A 21353-nucleotide genomic window follows, 5' to 3' on the forward strand; every position below is an offset into this window, starting at 1 on the left:
GCAGAGGCCGCTCTGGGCCGGAACTCCTGGGACCTGGGCTCCGGGAGAGAGAAGGCCAGGGGCTGGCCCTGTCCTCGCAGGAGGGCCGGGTGGGAGGGGTTTGGCGACGGCGCAGGCGGGCCCTGGACTCGGGCAGCTGGGATGGAGCAGAAGTGCGCCTGGCGCCGCAGGGCACGCAGCTGACTCTCCGCGCCACCTCCGCTTCGCCTAGCGCCGCCAGACACCGAAGCTCCCTGGACCGATCGCGCCGGGCGTCGGTACCTCCCCGCTCTTCCCGTAGCCCACCGGGCGGAAGAGGAACTGCCCGTGCCCCGAAGCACTTGGCCAGTCCCAGGAAACTCTTTCCCAGTCGCATCCAGCTCGGTACCGAGCACCGGAGTAACATGGTCTGCAAGGCGCTCATCGCCCTCTGCATCTTCGCCGCAGGTACTTGGCGCGATTCTCGGAAGAGCGGGGCCTGGGGGAGGCAGCACCGGGCTCCGGCTGATGGGAAGAGGGGCGACGCTCGGAAATAAGTTACCACTGGAGGGTAGTGGGTCGGCAGGGGTGTGCGCACTTAGATTTGAGATGTGCGGTTTGGGCGGCCCTGGAGGGCAGGGACAACTGGGTCTTTGCTGTGGCAGCCTGTCCCTCCCCCACCCCACGCCCCCAAACACAAATTCATTCTCTGAGAAACAGGTGGCCGGCTAGCTAGCGCGTTAGCACACTGAACCCCGCGTGGCGACCTCAGCTCTCTGCGGTTTCTCTTGTTTGCTGGGGTCTCGGGGCGCACCTGCCAGTTTCAGACATCACTTCTCGCCAGTGGATTGTCCTGACGTGTGATACAGAGGCCGGGCAGGGGTCCGATAAAGCTGCTGCCAGGAGGGCTTCGGCATCGAGTGCGCTCAACCCAGCTGGTTAGCGCTCCAGGACTTAGAAGTCTCTGGAACTCGGGCGTCCCTTTTACTTAGCTTTAGGGATAATGCGGCACAGTCCCGGGGGCAGCGGCCCAGGTTAAGGTCAAGCTAATTATCATTGGCTGACGATTGCAGGTCGGCTGTAGCCAAGAGCCTTCCAAAACCGTGGCCCTCTGTATGAAACTACTAACTTGGGTAAAAGTAGGGTACACACCCCCTTCTGCCCCATCCCAGTCTATTTATCCATCCACTCCGGTTCTTGATAGTCTAGGGACTATTAGCAGCCGCGACCTTGGGCAGTCAACCCAAGCCAAGCTGCGGACTGCAAAGATGAAACCAGTCACCGCTGTCTGGAGTTGGGTACCTGGGTCTTTGTCCAGAAAAAGTGTAGCCCTAAAGAACGATTTTTGGATACTGGACAAGACGGGGTCGGAGGGTGGGCGGGGAGAATAACCCAAGAGAGCAGTCTGTTCTGTTTATCCAAGAACAACCCGAAGCCTCCTAGTACAAGCCGATTGGAGATTCGGGCTTTAGTTCATTTGTTTCCCCTCTTGAATTGCTTGGGTTCCTGTAAACGCGCCTCCCCACCCCCACCCAAGAAAAGTCAGAACTCTGTGAAAAGAAGCTAGAAGCTTCCCTGCGGGCTCTCGGAGGGTAATTCAGTTTAAGAGAAAGTTTCCCAGTTTGAGCCAATAGCGTGGTGTTTTCTCTACATGCTAATGTCTGGGATAGCCTTTCTGCTCCCTAATCTGCAAGGTCTAGAGACCTGCCTGCGGATCTTTCTGGAACATTCGGCTTCCCGTGGCGCAGCCCTCTTGAGAGAGGAGCCCTTAGATTTGCAAGTGCCGTTGCCTTCCCAGCTGGATTGCCTCCAAAGGTAGTTCCCTGGTCCTCCAAGGATAGATGTTTACAAACATTTGCGGAAGGGAACCCATTCAGGAAGCATCGAAAACCTGCAGCGGGCTAATGGATAGATTCTGCTGGCTAAATTGATGTGGCACCTTTATCCTTATTTATTTATTTATTTATTTATTTATTTATTTACTTACTTACTTACTTACTTACTTACTTACTTATTTATTTGCTCAATATATTTTTTAACATCTCTGGTAGTTAGCAAACACAAAACAAAAAATAGATTGGTCCTACCAAGAAGCTCGAATGAGATGATTTACTGATGGAGTGGTTGACTGATTTATTGATGCATTCTTGATTGGTTGATTTTTCTCGTCTTACTGTTCAGCTGCATTCTGCTGAGAGACAAGTGTTACCCAACCCCCTCCCCCTCCTCCCAGAGCCAGGTGGCTGCTGTTTCAGAGACTGGTTGAGCAGCCCCAGCTCTGCCCTCCAGGCTTCCAAGTGGGATCGGAGCCATCAGGTCCATAGGCTCCTGTGACCGCGGAGGACATAGTACCCTTTTCCCTTACTTATACCCATTACTGTCCCATACAGGCAGCCAAAAGGCCGGGGGCAGCTTTCTCTAGAGTGTGAAAATTTGAATGAATCTTTCCACAGACATTTTGTTAATAAAGCTGCCTACTATAAATAGGCTGGGAAATAATGTAAAATAATGTTAAAAAATTATCATAAATACCTCATGAGAGGCTCTGCATTCCAAAGTAAAGGATTTTCAGATTGGCATATTTTTTTCTAGAAGTTTCTGGATAATGGCAGACATGTTTCCATAGCTTGTCCTGGAGCTTTCGCAGCAAGCTATTCACCAGAGGGTGGCTTCCCCCACCCCACCCCTGACCCTTGTTTATTTTCTCTTCAGCATTAGAGGATTCAGAAAAAACCCTTAAACTGGTAACTGATTGGGCCAGAAACAGTGTTACAGCAAGGCCTTCATTTTTAGCTTAAATCCTTGTTGTCTGCACAGTGTCAGCCAGTGTAGACGATGGCATTTAAAGATATGTGTGCAGTCTTGACAGCAGGCAGCTTGACATTTGTCCCCTGAATTACCTTAGCTGTTTTATACAAGAGAACCACATGCGAATTAAAGCCCAGTCCTGAGTCTGCACGGTTTGGCCAAAGAACTCTGCAGGGAGGAAGACAGAGACCACTGAGTGACTAGTGCTCTGCCCTAGTTATTCTGCTCTTACTCCCTCTCCCTCCCTTCTTCCTTCCCTCCCTCCCTCCCTCTCTCCATTCCTCCCTCCTTCCCTTCCCCCCTCTCTGTGGTACATGTGTGTGTGTGTGTGTGTGTGTGTGTGTGTGTGTGTGTGTGTGTATGTGTGTGTGTATGTATGTGTGTGTGTGTATGTGTGTGTGTGTATGTGTGTGTGTGTGTGTGTGTGTGTGTGTGTGTGTGTGTGTATGTATTCTGGATCCATCGGCTCTCTTCTCTGGAAAACTAATGTCAGATGCTGCCCTTTGCCCATACACATAGCTGTATCAAATATGTTGAAAAATAAATAGCCCTTTCCCAGGAAGGTCTAGAGGAGTAACAAGGCGGGGTCCCTTGCATTCCTCTCACCTGAAATCTGGTCACAGTGAAAGACCTTCCTTTTTTATGAAGAGACCTGAAAATCACAAGCTCTTTATATTGTCCTCTGGTGCATTCGTGAAGGCAACGATTTTGTGAGAAGCAGGTAGATTCTGCAGCCTGAATATTTATAAAACCTACTCAGGGCAAGTCCTTAACCACCTTACACTCTCTTATATTTAAGATAAGGGGAGGGGTCACCTCATAAGGTTGGGGCAGATGTTGACTGCCTGCACAGACCTATACATATACAGCTCTGGGGACATGGAAAATGCGAAGTAATGTTAGCCCTCACTTCTATTAACCTTAATAAAGATAACCATGTTAGCACTGAATTTACATATCACCCTCTTCAAATGTAGAGCTGAAATGTTAGCATTTGAACAATGCAGATCACAGACTGCAACTAACATGCCAAAGCTGACTGTTCAGCAAACTCAGCATGCAAAGTAGGAAGTCAGCTGAGCTGCTAAATGCCTAATTTACAGGGTTAAGAAATTCTTAGTTCAAACATAGCACAGTGATGGGGGGGGGGTTGGGGGAGAGAAAGGCTCAGTTACAATTAAAGTAAAATAAAGTCCTCACCAATGACTTTTGCAAATGGTGTATTTAGAAAGCCCAAGTCAGCTAAATCTTAAAGGTCAGATTTCCCAGAGCAACACATTTGGGGATAATTCCTATTAAATGGGTCATTTTATCTGATGACTCTGGATGACTTTCTCCAGAACCCAGAGTCCTCAATAAGGGCCAGATCTCTAATCAAACCTCAGACCTGGGCCTGGTTTAATTATGTTTATGTTTTTATGAAGAAAATCCTGGTCAATACAGTCTAAGACATCTTTCTAAAACAGGCATTTTTGCTCATGAGTCAGGGAAGGAGCATGGCACCTACAAAAACCTAGAGAGTGACATTTGCAAAAACATGTCATCATCTCAGTGAAGTCCATGGCAAATGAAAGATTCTTATGAGAGCCATTAGAACTATGTACCTTCTTTAAAAGGAACTGTCTCTAAATCTGAGCTTAGGAGCCCAACTATTTGCCTTGCTCATGAGACACCAAGTGAAGAGGTTAATGTTTCCTACCACAGACAATGCCAGCCCTAAGAAGTGGATGGCCCAGGTCTGCGGCAGCCTGTAGTTGCCTTCTTTCTGGAAATGTGGGGTTAATAGGGTATCAGCCAGTTAATAGACAAGCAGCGTGACTCCGAAGCCAGACGGGAGTGTATACAGTTTATTACGTCTTAAATTATTTAAATGACGGAAACCGATATAACACTCTCTCGGCATATGTACCTTTAAACATTCATAATATTTTACTCCAGCACAGCCTGTTTCTTCCATTTATATGTTTTTAACATTGTTTACAGACCTTGAAAGCTTTGTCATTTTTCTAAGTAATAAGACCCATTAGCTGAAGTAGAGAAGTGTAGAATTCTGTCCATAGATGCTTTCAGGAGGCGGAAAGTGTTCTAGCTTGGTTTTTCCTTTTGCTCCATTAGTAAATAAAAACTAAGGTTGTCCAGTTACATTTGAATTTGAAATAAACAGTGATTCTAAATATAGCCCGTATAAGTTTCAAGTTCACCGGGGAGTACTGTTTTTTTGTTTTTTTGGCAACTCTACTTAGGCCTTTCATCTTCAGACCTCCTATGGAATGGGCCTGTTGTAGAATAACCTTGAGTTTGACCCTTGCTTCATGGAACCTTAGCTGACCAGTACCAGTTCAGTAAATGTCTGTTTGTGGGGAAAACATGGAGATTGAACAGCAGCTCTCTTGGTTAACAACCGCATTCATGAGGATGCGGGGTAGTGTGCACTCCAGTGAGATACTTTGGTTCTGAGTCCATGCCCCTTAACTGATATGGTTCTGTGCTTCTGACCAACTGATGGCTTTTTCATGGCTTCCTTGGTTATAATGAGCTTTTCTGACCCTTCTTTAAAATATATATATATATATATATATATATATATATATATATATATATATATAGTATATTTCTAATAGCAGCAATATTTTTGCTTATAGCTGAGTTTAGAAGCTGTCTGGAATATAGCTGGCAGCTGAGTTAAAGAGAAAGTTATAGAATAGCTTTGGATTTCAGCACCTATTTTCTTGCCAAGATCTTAAGACATCTCACAAATATTAATTATATAAGTTTTATGTAATTCCTGCTGGATATACTTATTGTTATCACTGAAAAAGCTGTAACTATATAGGCCCTGAGGCAACACATTAGGCAGAATTTTAAGGGAGATATTTTTAAAATTTTTTAAGCTATTTAATTTTGGAAGAAATGTATACTCTTTATTCTCAAGAAAAAAAAATATTAACAGCTAACTGTTAAATGAGGGAAACCGTGGAGAGTTACCAGGTATGACATTTAGAAAGCATGTCTATTTGGTATAAATGTTAAGTAATAGAATACAACCTCTGCTTACACTCCAGATTCTGAGTTTCTTTTCCATAAGCAAGATAGAGTGTTCAAATGGGGCTCGAGCATGAGAAAATTTACATAGAGAGGGAATTTTTTTTTCTGCTCAAGGTTGTAAAGTTGTGGCTACCATTGGTTAGATCACATTGTGTTTGCTAACATATAATTAATAAAATATTTATGTATTACATTTGTGATATTCTTCCCTGCTTTGTATAGTTCCAAAGCACAACCAATTACTGAGTTTCTTTACCCATCATTGCATCCATGACTGTCTTAGTCAGGGTTTCTATTCCTGCACAAGCATCATGACCAAGAAGCAAGTTGGGGAGGAAAGGATTTATTCAGCTTACACTTCCATATCGCTGTTCATCACCAGAGGATGTCAGGACTGGAACCCAAGCAGGTCAGGAAGCAGGAGCTGATGCAGTGGCCATGGAGCGATGTCACTTACTAGCTTGCTTTCCCCTGGCTTGTTCAGCTTTCTTATAGAACCAGGTCTACCAGCCCAGGGATGGCTCCACCCACAATGGGCTGGGCCCTTCCCCCCTTGATCACTAGCTGAGAAAATGCCTCACAGCTGGATCTCATGGAGGCATTTCCTCAACCAAGGCTCCTTTCTCTGTGATAACTCCAGCTTGTGTCAAGTTAACACAAAATCAGCTAGTACAAAGATGGAAAACTACTAATGGTGTTAGCCTCTTAGAAGATGATTAGAAAAACTTCTGAGACCCACTCATTCTGTGATAACAGCCTGGTCTGTAAGTTGGGTAACTTATGAACGACAATTATTTATTTCTCAGAAATTCCAGAGGTTGTTGAGTTCATGGTCAAGGTGCTTGTGTGTCTGGGTCTGGGTTGTAAGAGTACTTTCTCATTAGTGCCCGGTGCTTTATTTCTGTGTACCTGCATGTTAGAGGACTTGTAGCCTTTTCCCTCACTATGAACATCAGTTCAGAACAGTTGAAACTTCTTAACTCTCTGTCCAATTTAAAAAAAAAATGTCCCCTTTGAGCTCAGCTAGAAAGGATGATGCTAAGGCTACAATAAAGCGCCACTATTTGAACCATTTTGAGAATTTTCTCAATAACTAAAAATGGCTTAGTGATGAAAAGTGATCTGAGTCTAAAGGAAATACAACTGGCAGTAAGTATCCCAGGAAGGCTGGGAGAAGTTAAGTAAATTCCGATCCTGAGTGTTGAAAATGGAAGTCAGTCACTAATATTCCCGAGGACATAATGGGGACTTTCTTGGCCTTAGAGACTCTGCTAACATCTTTCTTAATGAGTCTGAAATATGAGCTTAAGGCTTTAGTTCAAGAAATAGTTAGAAATAATGCAGAATTTCCAGCTAAAATCCCACTCGTGCCCTAGAATAGAGAGAATGGGGGAGGGGTACCGCTATTTATCCTGCAGCAGCTACCCCTCTTGACAGGGTTAGTGTTAAAGTTACTCAGCATGGCACATGTCTCATCCTTAGAATACCAAAAAAAAAAAAAAAAGGCTGTGTCTTCTTGCTTATGTGGGAGCTACCAGAAAGAACATGATCTTTACGAATGTAGGAACTTACTGATTTTTTTTTAATTTGTTTTGAAAGATTTACTTGTTTATTATATATAAGTACACTGTCACCCTCTTCAGATCCAGAAGAGGGCATCGGATCCCATTACAGATGGTTGTGAGCCACCATGTGGTAGCTGGGATTTGAACTCAGGACCTCTGGAATGCAGTCAGTTCTCTAACCACTGAGCCATCTCTCCAGCCCGAAGCTCACTGATCTTGATGGTATCAACTTGGGCGCGTAACTGGTGAGGGTAAAACGACACTTTATTTAAACATTTGGCTTGCCTACTTCATGAGTTCCATCTGTCCATTCTTGAGAAGGGCAAACTCACCACTATCCAAGTTTAGCCCTTGACCATGAACAGAGAGCTATCAAACTCAAGTGGCCCTGGGCTTGCACTGCAAGGCCTGCAAGAAATGGGTGTAGTGTTAAGACTGTGCCATTGCAATGCAGGTGATCCCCTCCCCTCCCCCTCCCTTCCCCTCTTTTCCCCCACCCCCCTCTGCTCCAAGAGCAATGATACAAGAAGCAGGCAAAGTGAGCAAGATGAGAAGCAGGGCCTCATATCTTACTGGACAGAAAAAGAGAGATGGTTGTGGGACCCCAAATCTCAAAATCAATGGGGGCTACAGCTGGGGTAAAGCAGAGAGCAGAGCTGCTCAAAGAAGCTAGCCTGCGGTCAGCATTCATCCCGAGCACCATTAATGACTGCTTTAGAGAGTGGCAAGGCCACAGGACTACAGTTGACAGTTGCCAGTACATGGAAAAAGGAAGCTGTAGAGTAAGTGTGTTGACTTACGTTAACAGGGCTATGGCCAGTCTCTCCTCATCCCCCACCTCCTCTGAATTTTTCAATAACATAATAAATATTTCAAGTCCATCTCTTGCAACAGTTCATGAGGCTACAATAACCGCTAGATGGCTGTTGTAATTCTCAGCATATTGACTTAAAAGTCATTTTGATGGAGCGTTAAACATAAAATCATAGAGAAGCAAGTTACCTCAGAAAGGTTTACAGGGCAGCATTGATGTAATGGGCAGGGAAGGTGCTGGAAAAAAAGGACAGCATAATAATACTACATTTTCTAAAGCTCACATGCTAAGTAAGGGGGCCACACTTACTGGGGACCACCATCTTGGATCATTAAAGGGCTCTGAGCTATCAGATCGGTACTTAAGGCATGATGTTAGAGCTCTCTTCTTCAAAAACCTAAAACCTCTTCAGCATTTATTTCTATGGTACCTGCTTTTTAAAAGCACCCTAAGTTTCTCAAAGTGAAAGTTGTTGACTTCGATATCAAATAAGAAAAATAGGCTTCAGAAGGATATATTATTTATTTATCTCCTTTGGCAACGTTCAATATATGATATCATCTTTTCAACAAAGCAATCAATAGAATGTGGTTTAGGAAGATGCTGGAGGAGCCATTATCTGTCCTCTGCAGCATTTTTAGAGAATAATGCAGGTGTGCTGGAGACACTGCTAGACAGGAAGATGGGACAAGAAGAAGAAGCTGAGGCCTGATTCCAGCCAACTTTTTCAGTTTTGACAAAACTATGCACATTTTTGGGGACCAGCTTGCTATATTTTTAGCTTTACTGGGTACCACATGTCACTCTGCTTTTGTTTTCTCTACAACATCACCTGGTCCTCCAATAGCCTTATGAAGAATGCACTTTTCAGTTGAGGACACAGAGCTTCAAAACTTTAGTACTAATCTATTCATATACAGATGATAAGCAACAGAGCTAGGATTTGAACCTACAGCGTTCACCTCTACCCATCTCTACCCTCAGTTTATTGAACTGCAAAGATAGCTGCTAAGTCACTTTGTGTTCCCAACTTTGATTCCCACGGTTGCAGCCTTGGTTGAAAGCCTGCCTTGCATCATCTGGCATTCAGTGACATTAAGATTACTGTCCTCACACAGGATCATTAGTTTTTGGAGACCCATTTAGGTCAGGCAGAATTGACTAATCCCCTACCAAGAGAGGGGAATGGACTCAAGTATGCTTAGGACTCTACCAGGTGTTCACTAACAGAATGACAGCTCCTTACAGAAGTAGCTAATTCCGGCATTCCTGATTAGATGGCTGCAGTATTTTGTTCAACCAGGAAGTATGACTTATCAAAAGGACTCAGTGATGCTAAATGAAACTTACTGACCAAAGACAGCACGATCTGATCATTGGTGAGAATAATAATTGGAATAGACTGAAACTTCCTAATTGTGTTTGCTCATGAGTACAGAATGATCTTGAGACCAGAACAATGAAATAATACAGATGTTATTGATCTTCACTAGAGGATGCTAATAAACCAATTATTTTGAAAAATAACACATAACTACAGAGAATCAAATACGTTTATTGATTGGCTTCTGCCTCTCTTTTGTGAGTGCACCATTGTATGAATGAACGTTTGGTGATGAGCTGACAGCTGTCTCTGCAGAAGTATTGAAGCCAGAAAGTCCAAGAAGGTACAATGGAAACAGTCACCTTACTGTCTGGCCCACGCCATCCCTTATGATATGGCCCTGCCACATTTAAAAAGACCTACATCCCATCAAGCCTCTTCAGCCAAATGGGGAAGGTGATAGTGGATATCATAGGAATGACGTCAGAAAGCAACAGACAACAGGAGTGTTGGCAGAATCAACAGCCTGGTTTCTTCAATAAGCAGATTATTAGAAATAAGAGAACGAGGTTGAGAGAGAGATGTGCCAGGGAGGAGAAATCTGAAGACTGAACAGAGAAGTGAGAACAAAGCAACCAAATCCCACCAGTGCAACTTTTTTAGATTCTGAACCAACCAACTCTCTGAAATGAAGTGTTGAAGGTTAGGACACAACGGTGAAAGAGAACATTGGTTTGCTCTTCAATGTGGCGGTTTTTTTTAGTTTAACGATGATTTCCAACATCCTTATCATTATAGTGACAGAGGAAACGCCGCTGTTCCAAAGATTTGCTTCAAAATAATATGGGAGTAGAACAATAGGTTATGATCGTATATGAAGAAATGGTAGCCAATTAGTGATTGTTGAAAATGAGGGAAGGGTACCGGGAGATTTGTTACACTCTTCCATTTAGTAGATGATTACATTCTTGTTAGAGAAAGGTTTTAGGGAGGATCTCCACCCTAACCCCGAGCCTATCTCCAATTGATAAGAACTTGCAAAAAAAGAAAAAATAATGGCATCTCACTGGATATATAATCCACATTCATAGATGGGCCCCATGCCCAGCAGTAGGTGGCCAAGACAAAATGAGCTCAACGGTACTTTTGGAGGTATGTTTTGTCTCATTGTGCTTTGTTTAGCCTTTTTTTTTTTTTTTTTTTTTTTTTTTTTTTTTTTTTTTTAACATTACAGGTCTTATATGTGATGGCTTCTGGTTGTATAGTTTTTTTTGGGGGGGGGGATTTCTGTGTGTGTCTTTGTATGTGTTTGGTTCTTTTCTTTTTTCTAGTTGCTTGTTTGTCTTCTAACAAGAGAGGGAGGTAGGAAGAGTACAGATTTGGGTGTGTGGGAAGATGGGGAATTTCTTAGAGGAACTGGTGGTGTGGGGGAAAGTAACCAGAATATCTTATGTGGGAAAACAAATTCTATTTTCAATAAAAATTAAAATTATTTGAAAAGAGCTTTTAGAAAGGGGGTTTGCCAGACCTCACTGCTGGGTACAGAGGTAAGTCCTACCTTTTTAACAAATGGCTTGGAATTCTTCTAGAGGACAAGGCAGTATGGGTAATCATGGCGTAAAAGGCTAGGCAGCACATATATCATCCTTGGTAAGCCAGTCTCAGAAGGGAAGACCTGCTGTGTCCCTCTGGGACCCTTTGCTACTGCTATTTCCTCATACTGCACACACGTCTCCCTCCACTGTTTTCCACTGACAAGAATTTGCCAGCTCACAAGCTCAGATTTCATTGAGTTCTTTGGGTGTCTGAACCTCTAGAGAACAAGGGGCATGTCTTAGCTTCATGCCCCTCCATCCCGTGAACCCACAGGGCAAATGCTTGTCCAATTGAACTGAAGAAACTGAAGCTTACAGATATGGGGTCTAAGGTCTCACGGCTAGCCGATGGTGGAATATAGACTCATGTTTTCATGTAAACACTAAATTCCCTGACTCAGTGGAAAAAAAGCCCTTCCGACCTTGCCCTTCCTCCTTATGAGTTAAGACTCAAAGGCTTATACTCAGTTATTAAAGGGATACATTAACATATCCACAGAAAGACATTGTCAACTGCCACTCACCACTCCCAGGAGTGCAGGTGACCACAGAGCACCACAAGACTGATTTTCGGGAAAAGTAATTCCTTTAGAGAAGAAGCAGCCTGTGAACATACATCAAGTGTGTGAATTGGGAGGGGAGCAAAGACGGGTTCCATATGGGCCTAGAAGAAGCACAGAAGACAGGGAGGAAGCTTGGCATAGTCCCATGGCCTGATGACACAGGAGCAAATGAGCTTTAGAAAGGAATTATGGTTGCTCTCCAAAGATGCTTGCTATGTTTGCACAGCCACACTACCAGCACATTCTTACGGAAGAAAATACACTCTGCGTATTCATGTGAACGCAGCAAGGACTGTCCTCCAAAGACTCAACGAGCAGAGCTAGTGCTAACCTTTATGGAGATTTTTAGAGATAAAAAAAGGCAGTCCAGGTAATCCTCTGAACAATATATTTGTTGGAGAAAAGAAAAAAGGCATAAATTGTGTTTGTGTGTTAATGTGTGTTCTTGTTTAAACACAAGATTGTTCTTCCAAACCACGGTTTAACTTTTGACATAGATCACGAAAACAGCCCCTAAACCAGCCTGAAATTCCAGCATGTGGGTGAGTCAAAAAAGGCAGGTATTGGGCTCCTTTAGCTACATAGTGAGTTCGAGACCAGTCTGGGGTGCATAAGACGCAGTCTTAAAACAAAACAACAAACAGACAAAAATCAGTTGATGATATTGTCTTAAAACACATAATCACGTACATTTCTCTAATTTAAGTATAAATAAACTATTTCTCAGAAGCTAAAAGTCAAACAAACCCTCCAGAATGTAGTGGGCCAAAAATGACATCTTTTGATAGCTAATGTCCTTGTGGAGGTGAAGGAAGGTGTCAAACCTGGTGATTATCATGGTGGCTGCTCGCTCCTCAGCCTCACCAACATCTGTGGTATAAGGGCCATATCAAAGAAGGAGCTTCCTTTTTGGGTTTTTAAGGTCACTAAAAAGACATGTGTTCCTCCTTTGAACTTAGGACTCCAGAGGTCTGTCCTGGTATCATCAACTAAGACTGGAGAGATTCAGAAGGAATTGGGCCTTCCTGGGACTCTGTCTTCTATTTTCTTCATTATCTACCACCAGAGGTTGCAAAACTCAGTCTTGTCCCTGCAAACTGCTGGGAGCTTCTTGTGGCCCTGAACCATGCCAACCTGCCAAGCTCAGTATAAATATAGACTAGCTTATTGTCTCGGTTTCCTCAGGCTCTGTAATAAATTACTACAAAACACTGTACAGCTTTAAACAACAGCCATTTATTCTCTCACAGGTCTGAAAGCTGGAAGCTTTCTTCCCCCTTCCAGCTTCCAATAGCTCAGGGCCTTACTTGGCCTACACTCGACTATTTATTCCTATCAGATTTTTCTCCATCTCAATTCAGTGGGGATTAAGAACCAATATTTCTTTATAATAAGGAGACACCTACCTAGTTTCTGACTGTTAAATAACAGCAGCACACTGTGTATTGTGACAGACAAGAGACAAATGAGGAAAAAGACAAGGACGGAAATATTATACATTTCTAAAACACGAGGCTCACCAGAAACAAGCAGTCTAAAAAATGAGGTTCTCAAGGCCTCCCATTACAGCTCCAGACTGGATGGATGGTACTAAACCATTAGCAGCTTTGATTGGCAGGCTAGCCTGCCACGTGGGAGAGGCTGTAAGGTGCTTCTAGAACTTTCTGATTTGGACAAAGCAATAGCAAAAGCGTGTGTGCAATTTTGGGTGGCCATGGGAAATTTCCAGTACCTCTTTACTTCGTCACTAGGCTTTTTATATTGTATAGCTGAGAAGGAAGCTGCAGGAGGTAAAACCAGCCCCTGCTCGTTCTCAGTGTGTCTCGATACTGTGTAAAAACAGGGAAACTGTGCTCTGCATGGGACAAGATCTATTTGTACAAGCAGCCCGTTCTTGATTCTACATACTGTAGAATACGATGTGGGAGTGTAAGAGCTCATGAGAAGCCTCTCTGGAAAATGCACAAGCTGTAACATTTGAGGAGATTGGATGCCTGTTTGTCATTGGGAAGATTTGGTATGTGTGTGTGTGTGTGTGTGTGTGTGTGTGTGTGATGTATGAGGATATGATGTAATGTGTTTCCTTCTGTTTTCCTCCTTACTAAAATAATTAGAATTTTCTAAGGGCTCACAAGTAACATAAGATGCCTCATTAGAGAAAATTAATATTTAAATAATTCACATATTTCTAGAGGACCTAAAATTTACTTTCCCTCCCATAGACAAGTAAAATACTTTATACTGTAAGACCCATAATCATAACTCTCTCTTCTGAGTAATAACAAATATTTATTTGGTTCTGAGCTTACATACTTGAGACCTTTTGTAATTACAGCTATTGAGAATGAAAATTAGCACTTGAAACTCCTTTCTCTGGAAAAATATAATTTGACCCATAGAAGATTTAATGACTTAGACTATCAGCTCGTATAGGTAAAAGAAAAAAGGGATCAGGTCCTTAGTCTATAAAAAAATCTCTTTGATGAGAATCAGGTTCATGGCAACATGAGAAATTTAAAGTGAGAGAATTGTGTCATATTTCTAAAATCTCAGAGGGAGTCATGGAGCCACCAAAACAACACAGAAAGAGCCTGGTGTTCAGCACCAGTGCCTGAGAAACCAGGAGTTAAGAGGTTTAGAAGCTTTCAGTGTTTGACTTTTTCTCTGAAACATCTAAGATGAAAGAGTTAATCTGGAGATCTTGGTTATGTAAGGGGTGAGCAGGTCAGGCAGCTCATGTGTCTGCTTTGGGGCACATGTTTGAGGTGAGCAAACTTTTCCATGGGAGATTGGACTGGATGATAATTCTCAAAGAATAAAAGAAATGACAAGAAATGTTAAAGTTTGAAAGTGAGCTTTTCTACTGCAGACATCTGAGAGCATCCCAGTCTCTCCAGAGACGTATGACCCAGAGAACCAAGCAGACTGGGGCCCCTCCAACCCTGGAGGACCTGATGAGGCTGGAAGTGGGTCACAGCTGGTGAGGGAGGCTGCTGTCTTCTTTGGCAAGCCAAGCTGACTTAGTTTACAAGTTCCCACCTACTAACTACCTTTGCAGAGAGCCATCCCTTACAACCTGATACCTGACTTGAAACATCAGGGGAAAGTAGGACTAGGTCCTGAATAGACCCCCCAAAGCTCCAGGTTCAACAGCCACAAGAAATGCCTCTGGAAAATACTGAGAGGGAACAGTCACTGTTCAAACAAGAACTACCCAAGAAGAGCCAAGAGCCTTCTAACGTGGTTGGAGTTCTAGGGGAAATGACTAAAGAGTCCTTGACAGTTAGGCTTGTGTTTGAGGTTCTGGAAAGTTGCAGAAAACTTGAACCAGAGAGTCAAGGTTGATTGGCACATCCCATTTGCTAAAAGAAAAAATGTTGACTTTTAATGATTTGTCTGTTTGGATTTGTTTATTCTGGCCCAGCTTTACCAACAGCAGCAACTTGGGTTGGGGTATGTACCTATATTCTTTGCTGTGTGATCACTAACAAATGTCTTCCTTTTCTTCCTCTTCCTCTTCTTCTTCTTGTTTTTTTTGCTTGACTATTGAGAGAGGGTCTCCTATATTTATACTGGCCTCCAACTTGCTATGTAGCCAAGGATAACCTTGAACTTCTAATCCTCCTGCCTTCTAATCATCCTGTTGGGATGACAGGTGTGTGTCACCATGTTCAGTTTAGATGGCACTGGGGTCTAACCCAGGGCTTTATGCATTCTACTCATGCTCCCCACCATTTGAGCTACATCCCCACCCCAACCTCAAGGCTTGTAAGCACCCTAACCTGACCTGTGTTTGACTACATGACTTACCCTCCTAAATGCAGCACCTGCCTTGGATCTACAAGAACGATGCAAATCTCTTCTCTTGTTATGCACTGGCTAGTCCAGACTGCCTGTTTTCTTAACACATCTGATGCAGATGGCCTACCCTAGCATGTTGAGAAGACCTCACCCACCCTTCACCAGGAGCGCAATTTCTCCTGGCTGTGGTTATAGAGAAAAGGTGTCGTGATGTTGCCTCTCATTGTGCTGAATGTGCAGACTATACTATTTATATACTTTCATGATTTTATAAAATGTATTTAAAAAAAAAACATTACTCCAAAGTAATGCTTGGGATTGGGGGGTTGGTATTTGTTGTTGTTGTCTGTTCACTTGTTTGTTTGTGGTTCTTTGCTTTGTTTTGTTTTGTTTTGTTTTGTTGTGGTGAGAAATTCTGTAGAACACAGGAATTACCTGGGAGCTGTGTGAATTTGGGCAACCTGATTACAGTTAGATCAGAATCCATCATAAAACTTTAGGCTGAAGTTGTGTAATGTTAGCTACAAAGAGTTAGGCCATGGCTTTCAAAGGGATACTAGGTTAGTTCAGTCAATCCTTTCTCCCTGCATGGCACCATTTTGAAATAAAAATTCAGCTTCTACTATGGAAGATGATTAAGATCTGTGTAGGCTTAATCTAACATAGATTATAAATGGCATGTTCTGGTGACTGAAATAAAGTCTAACAAATGAACTTACTTACAATGCTTTCAGGTTTTGAAAAAAACCTTACTTGAAAATGTATTTCATAGTTGTAATAAGGTCATTGAGAAGAGCCTTGCCTCCATTGTCCTCCATTGAATAAAAGAATTAAGTGGTCACTTTGACATCTGTTGCTTATGATTGAAAATGGCTTCTTCACCTGAGGCTTTCTCAACCTCTGTTGATTCCCCCATGAACACCTAGAATTCCATGAACTGCTTGAATCTTATCAGATGTTGTGTGTATTCTGATGCTCACTGATTTCTTTGAGAGAAATACCTCAGGTCTGTACTTCCAATGAAGTTATCGCCCGATATTCCTTTTGTGATACTGACCATTAAATGATTTAAACTTCTTTAAAACAACAACAACAACAACAAAAGCCTCACAAACCTCCTCAGAATGTTTTAGTAATTATTCAAGCTCCCTTGAGCTGTGGCTTCTATCACATCCATTCTCTTTGTCCTCATTCTGCCTCTAAGGCAGAAGTTGATCTTTTAAGTTGTGGATCAGAAAATGGAGGAGGCAAAATGGCTGAGTCATGTCAATGGTCACAGAATCAGTCATGGTTGTTTGTTTTGACTTCTTGGTCCTGTGTGTTGGTCACCAGAGTCTAATATAAAGAGTATCTTAAAAAAAAAAAAAACAATCAAACAAAAACAAATTTAGAGTAGACAGTGTGATAGAGTGTTCATCTACCATAGGGAAGTCTTGAGTTCAATTCTCAACTCAAAAATAATCAACTACAACACTCTGCTCACAAAGCTCAATAGTTTAGAAACCACTTTGAATAATAAAGGCAGGGGAGATAAGTCAGAGACACAGAGTTTTACATTGCCTCTGACAATAGCCTGAGACCTCTTTCCAGAGTTCATTTCTGCTCAAGTGAAACCAAGATTCTTGACTTCAGTGCAGAACAGAATTTCAGAACAAGAAGTAGAGATGGGGTTTATGGAAAATATTCTCTGACATGGATTTAAGCGGAGAATTAAAAGATGGGCTGGGTGGGTTTTTTTGTTGTTGTTGTTTAGTTTTGTTCTCTGTTTGTTTGTTTATTGCTATGATAAAACACTGACCAAATATAAGTTGAAGAGAAAAGGATGTATTTGGCTTATAGATTCCATATATAAGATGGAATCTTATAGAGCCCATCATCAAGAAAGCAGGACAAGAACTCAGTCGGAGACCATGGAGGGATGCTGCTTACTAGCTTACTCCTGGCTTGCTCAGTTTGCTTTCTTATACACCACATGACTAACTGCCTGGGAGCACACTGCCTACAGTGAGCTAGGCCCTTCCTCAGTAATCATCAATCAAGAAAATGCTCTACAACCTTCCCTCCAGCCCAGCTTGGAACTGGGATTTTTCTCAACTGAGGTTCCCTTTTCCAAGATGACTCGAGCTTGTGTCAATTTGACAAACAAAACTAACCAAGAAACAGATGCTTAGGAAAAGAAGGGTATATATCCCTAAGAGCCTGGGTGTAGGTGTCTCAAGAGTGAGACATGATTAATTGTCTTTTACAATAGCTATATATACTATTTTGGTGGCTTCTGGAGTTGTATCTCACAAGGTTGCTTAGGAACCTGGGTGAGATCACAAGTTATTCCTAAGGTACACTGGGTGGGATGACAGCTGATAAGGAAAAAGTGCAGGTCACAAGGTTTGTACACGGGAGCGATAACACCTTGTTACTGGAAGCAAAGTCTATATTGTCATTATGGGATGTCTAGAACATGTCAGGTTCATACCTGAGGAAGAACTAAGATCATCCTCAAAGGTCTTCTGTGCTTAAGCCTTGAGCATCTGTCATTGCTATTTTAATACTCTTATTTGAAAGACATTATTCTACAAGGAATGGTGTCTCTGGGTATCATCACAGCAGATCTTGTTATCCCTGCTGGAACTCCTGACTCCTGACTAGCAAAAGACTTCAGCCAGACTCTGGTCATTTCCCTCCAATGCCTCTGAGTGTCCCTTGCCTTTGCATCCTGAATCAAAGCAAAGAGACCAGACCAGTGGAAAGCATGAGTTTTTGTTTTTAATTGAGAAGTGTTTCTCAGCAGATAGAGTTCTTCAGCCTCTTGCTCTCTAAATTCTAATAAGAAAAAAAAAATCATAAAACACCTTGTGGCTTCCTTAGAACATTAGGGTACAGAATGCCAGCCTTTCCAAGAGTCTGACTATCAATGAGAGCTCCCTTTACAGGAGAGAAGCCATGGCACAGGATTGAGGTGACATATGCAAAGGCCACAGAGCAGAGCTAGGATTCCATGACAGTCTTATGATCCTAGCTTGTGCCTGCTCATTGCATGACAGCAATGGTGCTCTGAGCGCATCAGACAGAATTAAGGGTGAGTACATCAGGGGCCTTCATCCCATGGGACCATTTTTATAGAAGTGTGTAGGAGAGGGAGCTGTTTACAAAAGAAATTCCAAGCCAAGGTAAACACGCCATTCCCAAGAGTCTAAACTGGAAGGATTTTTCTAAGAATACACAGCCTATTTCTCCACACCAAGCAAACAGAGGCTAACCAGACCTGTGATAAGCAATAAAAGTCCTGAGCATACTTCTTCTCTCCCCTGGAAGTGCAGACTATGACATTGTGAGACACTTTTTTTTTGATGTGTTTGCATTTCTTTTCCTTCCAGAAGCAAACTCAACCCATTACAAAATCCCATTGTAATTGTAGCATAGTAATTATATTATTATTTCTAATATTAAACCTTTTTCTTAGATGAGATTTTGACATTAACTAAATGGAACCTATCTTTTTAATTTACTTGGGGTTTTTTTTTGTTTGTTTGTTTTTGTTTTTAAGGCAGGGTCTCTCCACATAGTCCTGGCTGCCCTGGAATTATCGATGTAGAGCAGGTAGCCTCTAGTTCACAATAATCCATGATCTGCCTGACTCTGCCTCCTGGGTGCTGGAACTAAAGGTGTATCCCACCATTCCTGATAAGAACTTTTTTAATGGTTTATCTATTCACTTATTTAAATTTATTTTTATGTTTAGTTTTCACATGGTTTTCATTAACAAAAATTATTCATAAAAATTGGTTTTCTTATAACTTGTTAATGTGTGCATAACAAGTAGTATCTTATTGCTTTTAAAAAAATCATTTATTTTTGAGATTTATATTTTGAGACTGTAATGTAATTACATTCTTTACCCCTTTCCTTTCCCTCCCTCCAAACTATCTCATATTTTCAAATTAATATTTTTTATTGATTTTTGTTACATGATTTTTATTTATACATATATATTTCCTAATATAACCTTCTCGGTCTATATAATGTCTCTTGTATGTATGTTTGCACTGCTAACTGTTGGTGTTGGACAACCAGTCAGGGAAGAGCATCTCTTCTGTTCTCATTATTCCTTAGCTGTCTGTAGCCCTTGGTTATGGTTAAGAACTTACAGTCTTTCCCTCAATGCACTTTGAAGTGTCTCTTGTTACTGACCTTGTTGAGCTCATGTTTAGACTGTCATGTTGGTGAGACTTTATGGGTGTAGCTTCTTATGTTAGTAGAAGACAGTATCACAGCAAACTCTCCAATCCTTTTTTTCTAACAGTCTACCTTCCCCTTCTTTTGTAATGATCCCCAAGGCTTAGATAAGGAAATTGCAATATAGATGTATCCCTTGTGATTGGACTCCACAGCTCTACATTTTGATTGGTTGTGGTTTTCTGTAATAGTCCCTATGACAAAGAGAAGTTTCTTTGATGAGGTGAGAACTACATTTATTTGTGGTCATAAGAACACATATTGAGAAATAGTTGGGAATTGTGCTGGTTTAGTAAAGTGGGTCGTTGTACATTCTCCTATGGGTACTTAACATGATTTCCAATACTGGCTATGATTTCCTTCTTGTTGAGTTGATCTTAAGACCAACTAGAGAGCTGTTGGTTATCACCAAGGTATGAGCCCCACTCTTCCACCCTTAGAGCTATTTTCCCATACTAGTAGTTGTTGTGGTACTTGCACATCATTAGTTGGTGAACTAAACTGTACAAAGAACAATAAGAGACAAAGAAAAGAAGAATAGGATATGCTCTTTAGTAAGTAAGTTCACTGCGGCAATGGAGATCATGCTTTGGCAGTAACTAACTACTCTCTGGTTAGATGTAAGAACCACTCAGTAAGAGGGAAGTGCTGGAAAGCTCGATAACTGTTGGTTGTTTCCTTTCTTTTAGAATCTTGTTAGTAGAAGAGATATTTTTACAAGCAGGCTTTACTGAAGAGTCTCATACTAAAACTCACCTGGAAATGCCTAGTTTATGTGTCTCAATTTTAACTCCTGGGAGATTGACATCTGTGAATAGGGACATAAAATAAAGGAGAATTGTTTCCCAACACAAAAGAATGGTTCATGTTGACAGCCTGACCGGGAGCTCCAGTGGTGGAGGAACTTCTCAGACAAGACCCTATTGCAGATGTACAAAGGATGTGGGCCTGAGAGTCATGGCTTTGAATCCCCAGCTCTGCTGTGACACAGACAAGGAAAGAGGACACCCCATACTTATTAAAGCCACCAAAGTACCACCCATTCTGTTGGGTAAACATCTTCATAGTTCAGGTTGGTACCTCTGATCCTGTTTCTGGATGAGATTGATTACATAAGGTGCAATAATCTGCCCACAACTGCAACTAAACACAGAGGATTCAGCCTTTGGTTAGTGCAAACCCAGTAAGCAAAACATGGGGAATGAAGAATAATGAGATGCTTTACAAGTAGTTCTGATAAGGAATAACTTTTAAAGAAGTTCTTCTGGAACAAACAGACAAACCTCATGGTGTGAGCCTGCAAGCCCAGTTCTGGAGAAACTAAGAGGCAGGAGTGTCAACCATGTTTCCCTGGTGCAAACGGAAGTTCCAGAGGTGGGGTGAAGAATAACTACTTTAAAGATTCTATAAGGCTAACTAACCAATCATAAGTTCTATGGTTGTGGTGAGTTGGAATGGTATGTTTTATAACCACATTACCATGGTGTCTTTAGCCTCTTAATATGGCCCACTCATTGCCTATCCCTGTGTCTGACGTGACCTCAATATGATAATTGTATGAAACCCTTTTGGTGTTTATAGACCTCTAGTTTATAGACCACCAACCCTGAAGCTATGATTCTTGTCAACAGCATTTGAAACCTACTC

The 21353-nt window shown here is 42.1% G+C and overlaps 1 protein-coding gene across 1 annotated transcript in view; it reads left to right on the plus strand.

The window, feature by feature from the left end:
• The first annotated feature begins 153 nt into the window (after positions 1–153).
• PARM1 (prostate androgen-regulated mucin-like protein 1) overlaps positions 154–21353 on the plus strand; it is a 97275-nt gene continuing 76075 nt past the window's right edge. Inside the window, exon 1 of the mRNA XM_080920948.1 lies at positions 154–426. Coding sequence (XP_080777074.1) covers positions 384–426 — 43 coding nt within the window. The 5' untranslated portion in view covers positions 154–383. The remainder of the gene's footprint in view (positions 427–21353) is intronic.

Source organism: Micromys minutus, assembly GCF_963924665.1.
Source record: "Micromys minutus genome assembly, chromosome: 1".
Lineage (NCBI taxonomy): Eukaryota > Metazoa > Chordata > Mammalia > Rodentia > Muridae > Micromys > Micromys minutus.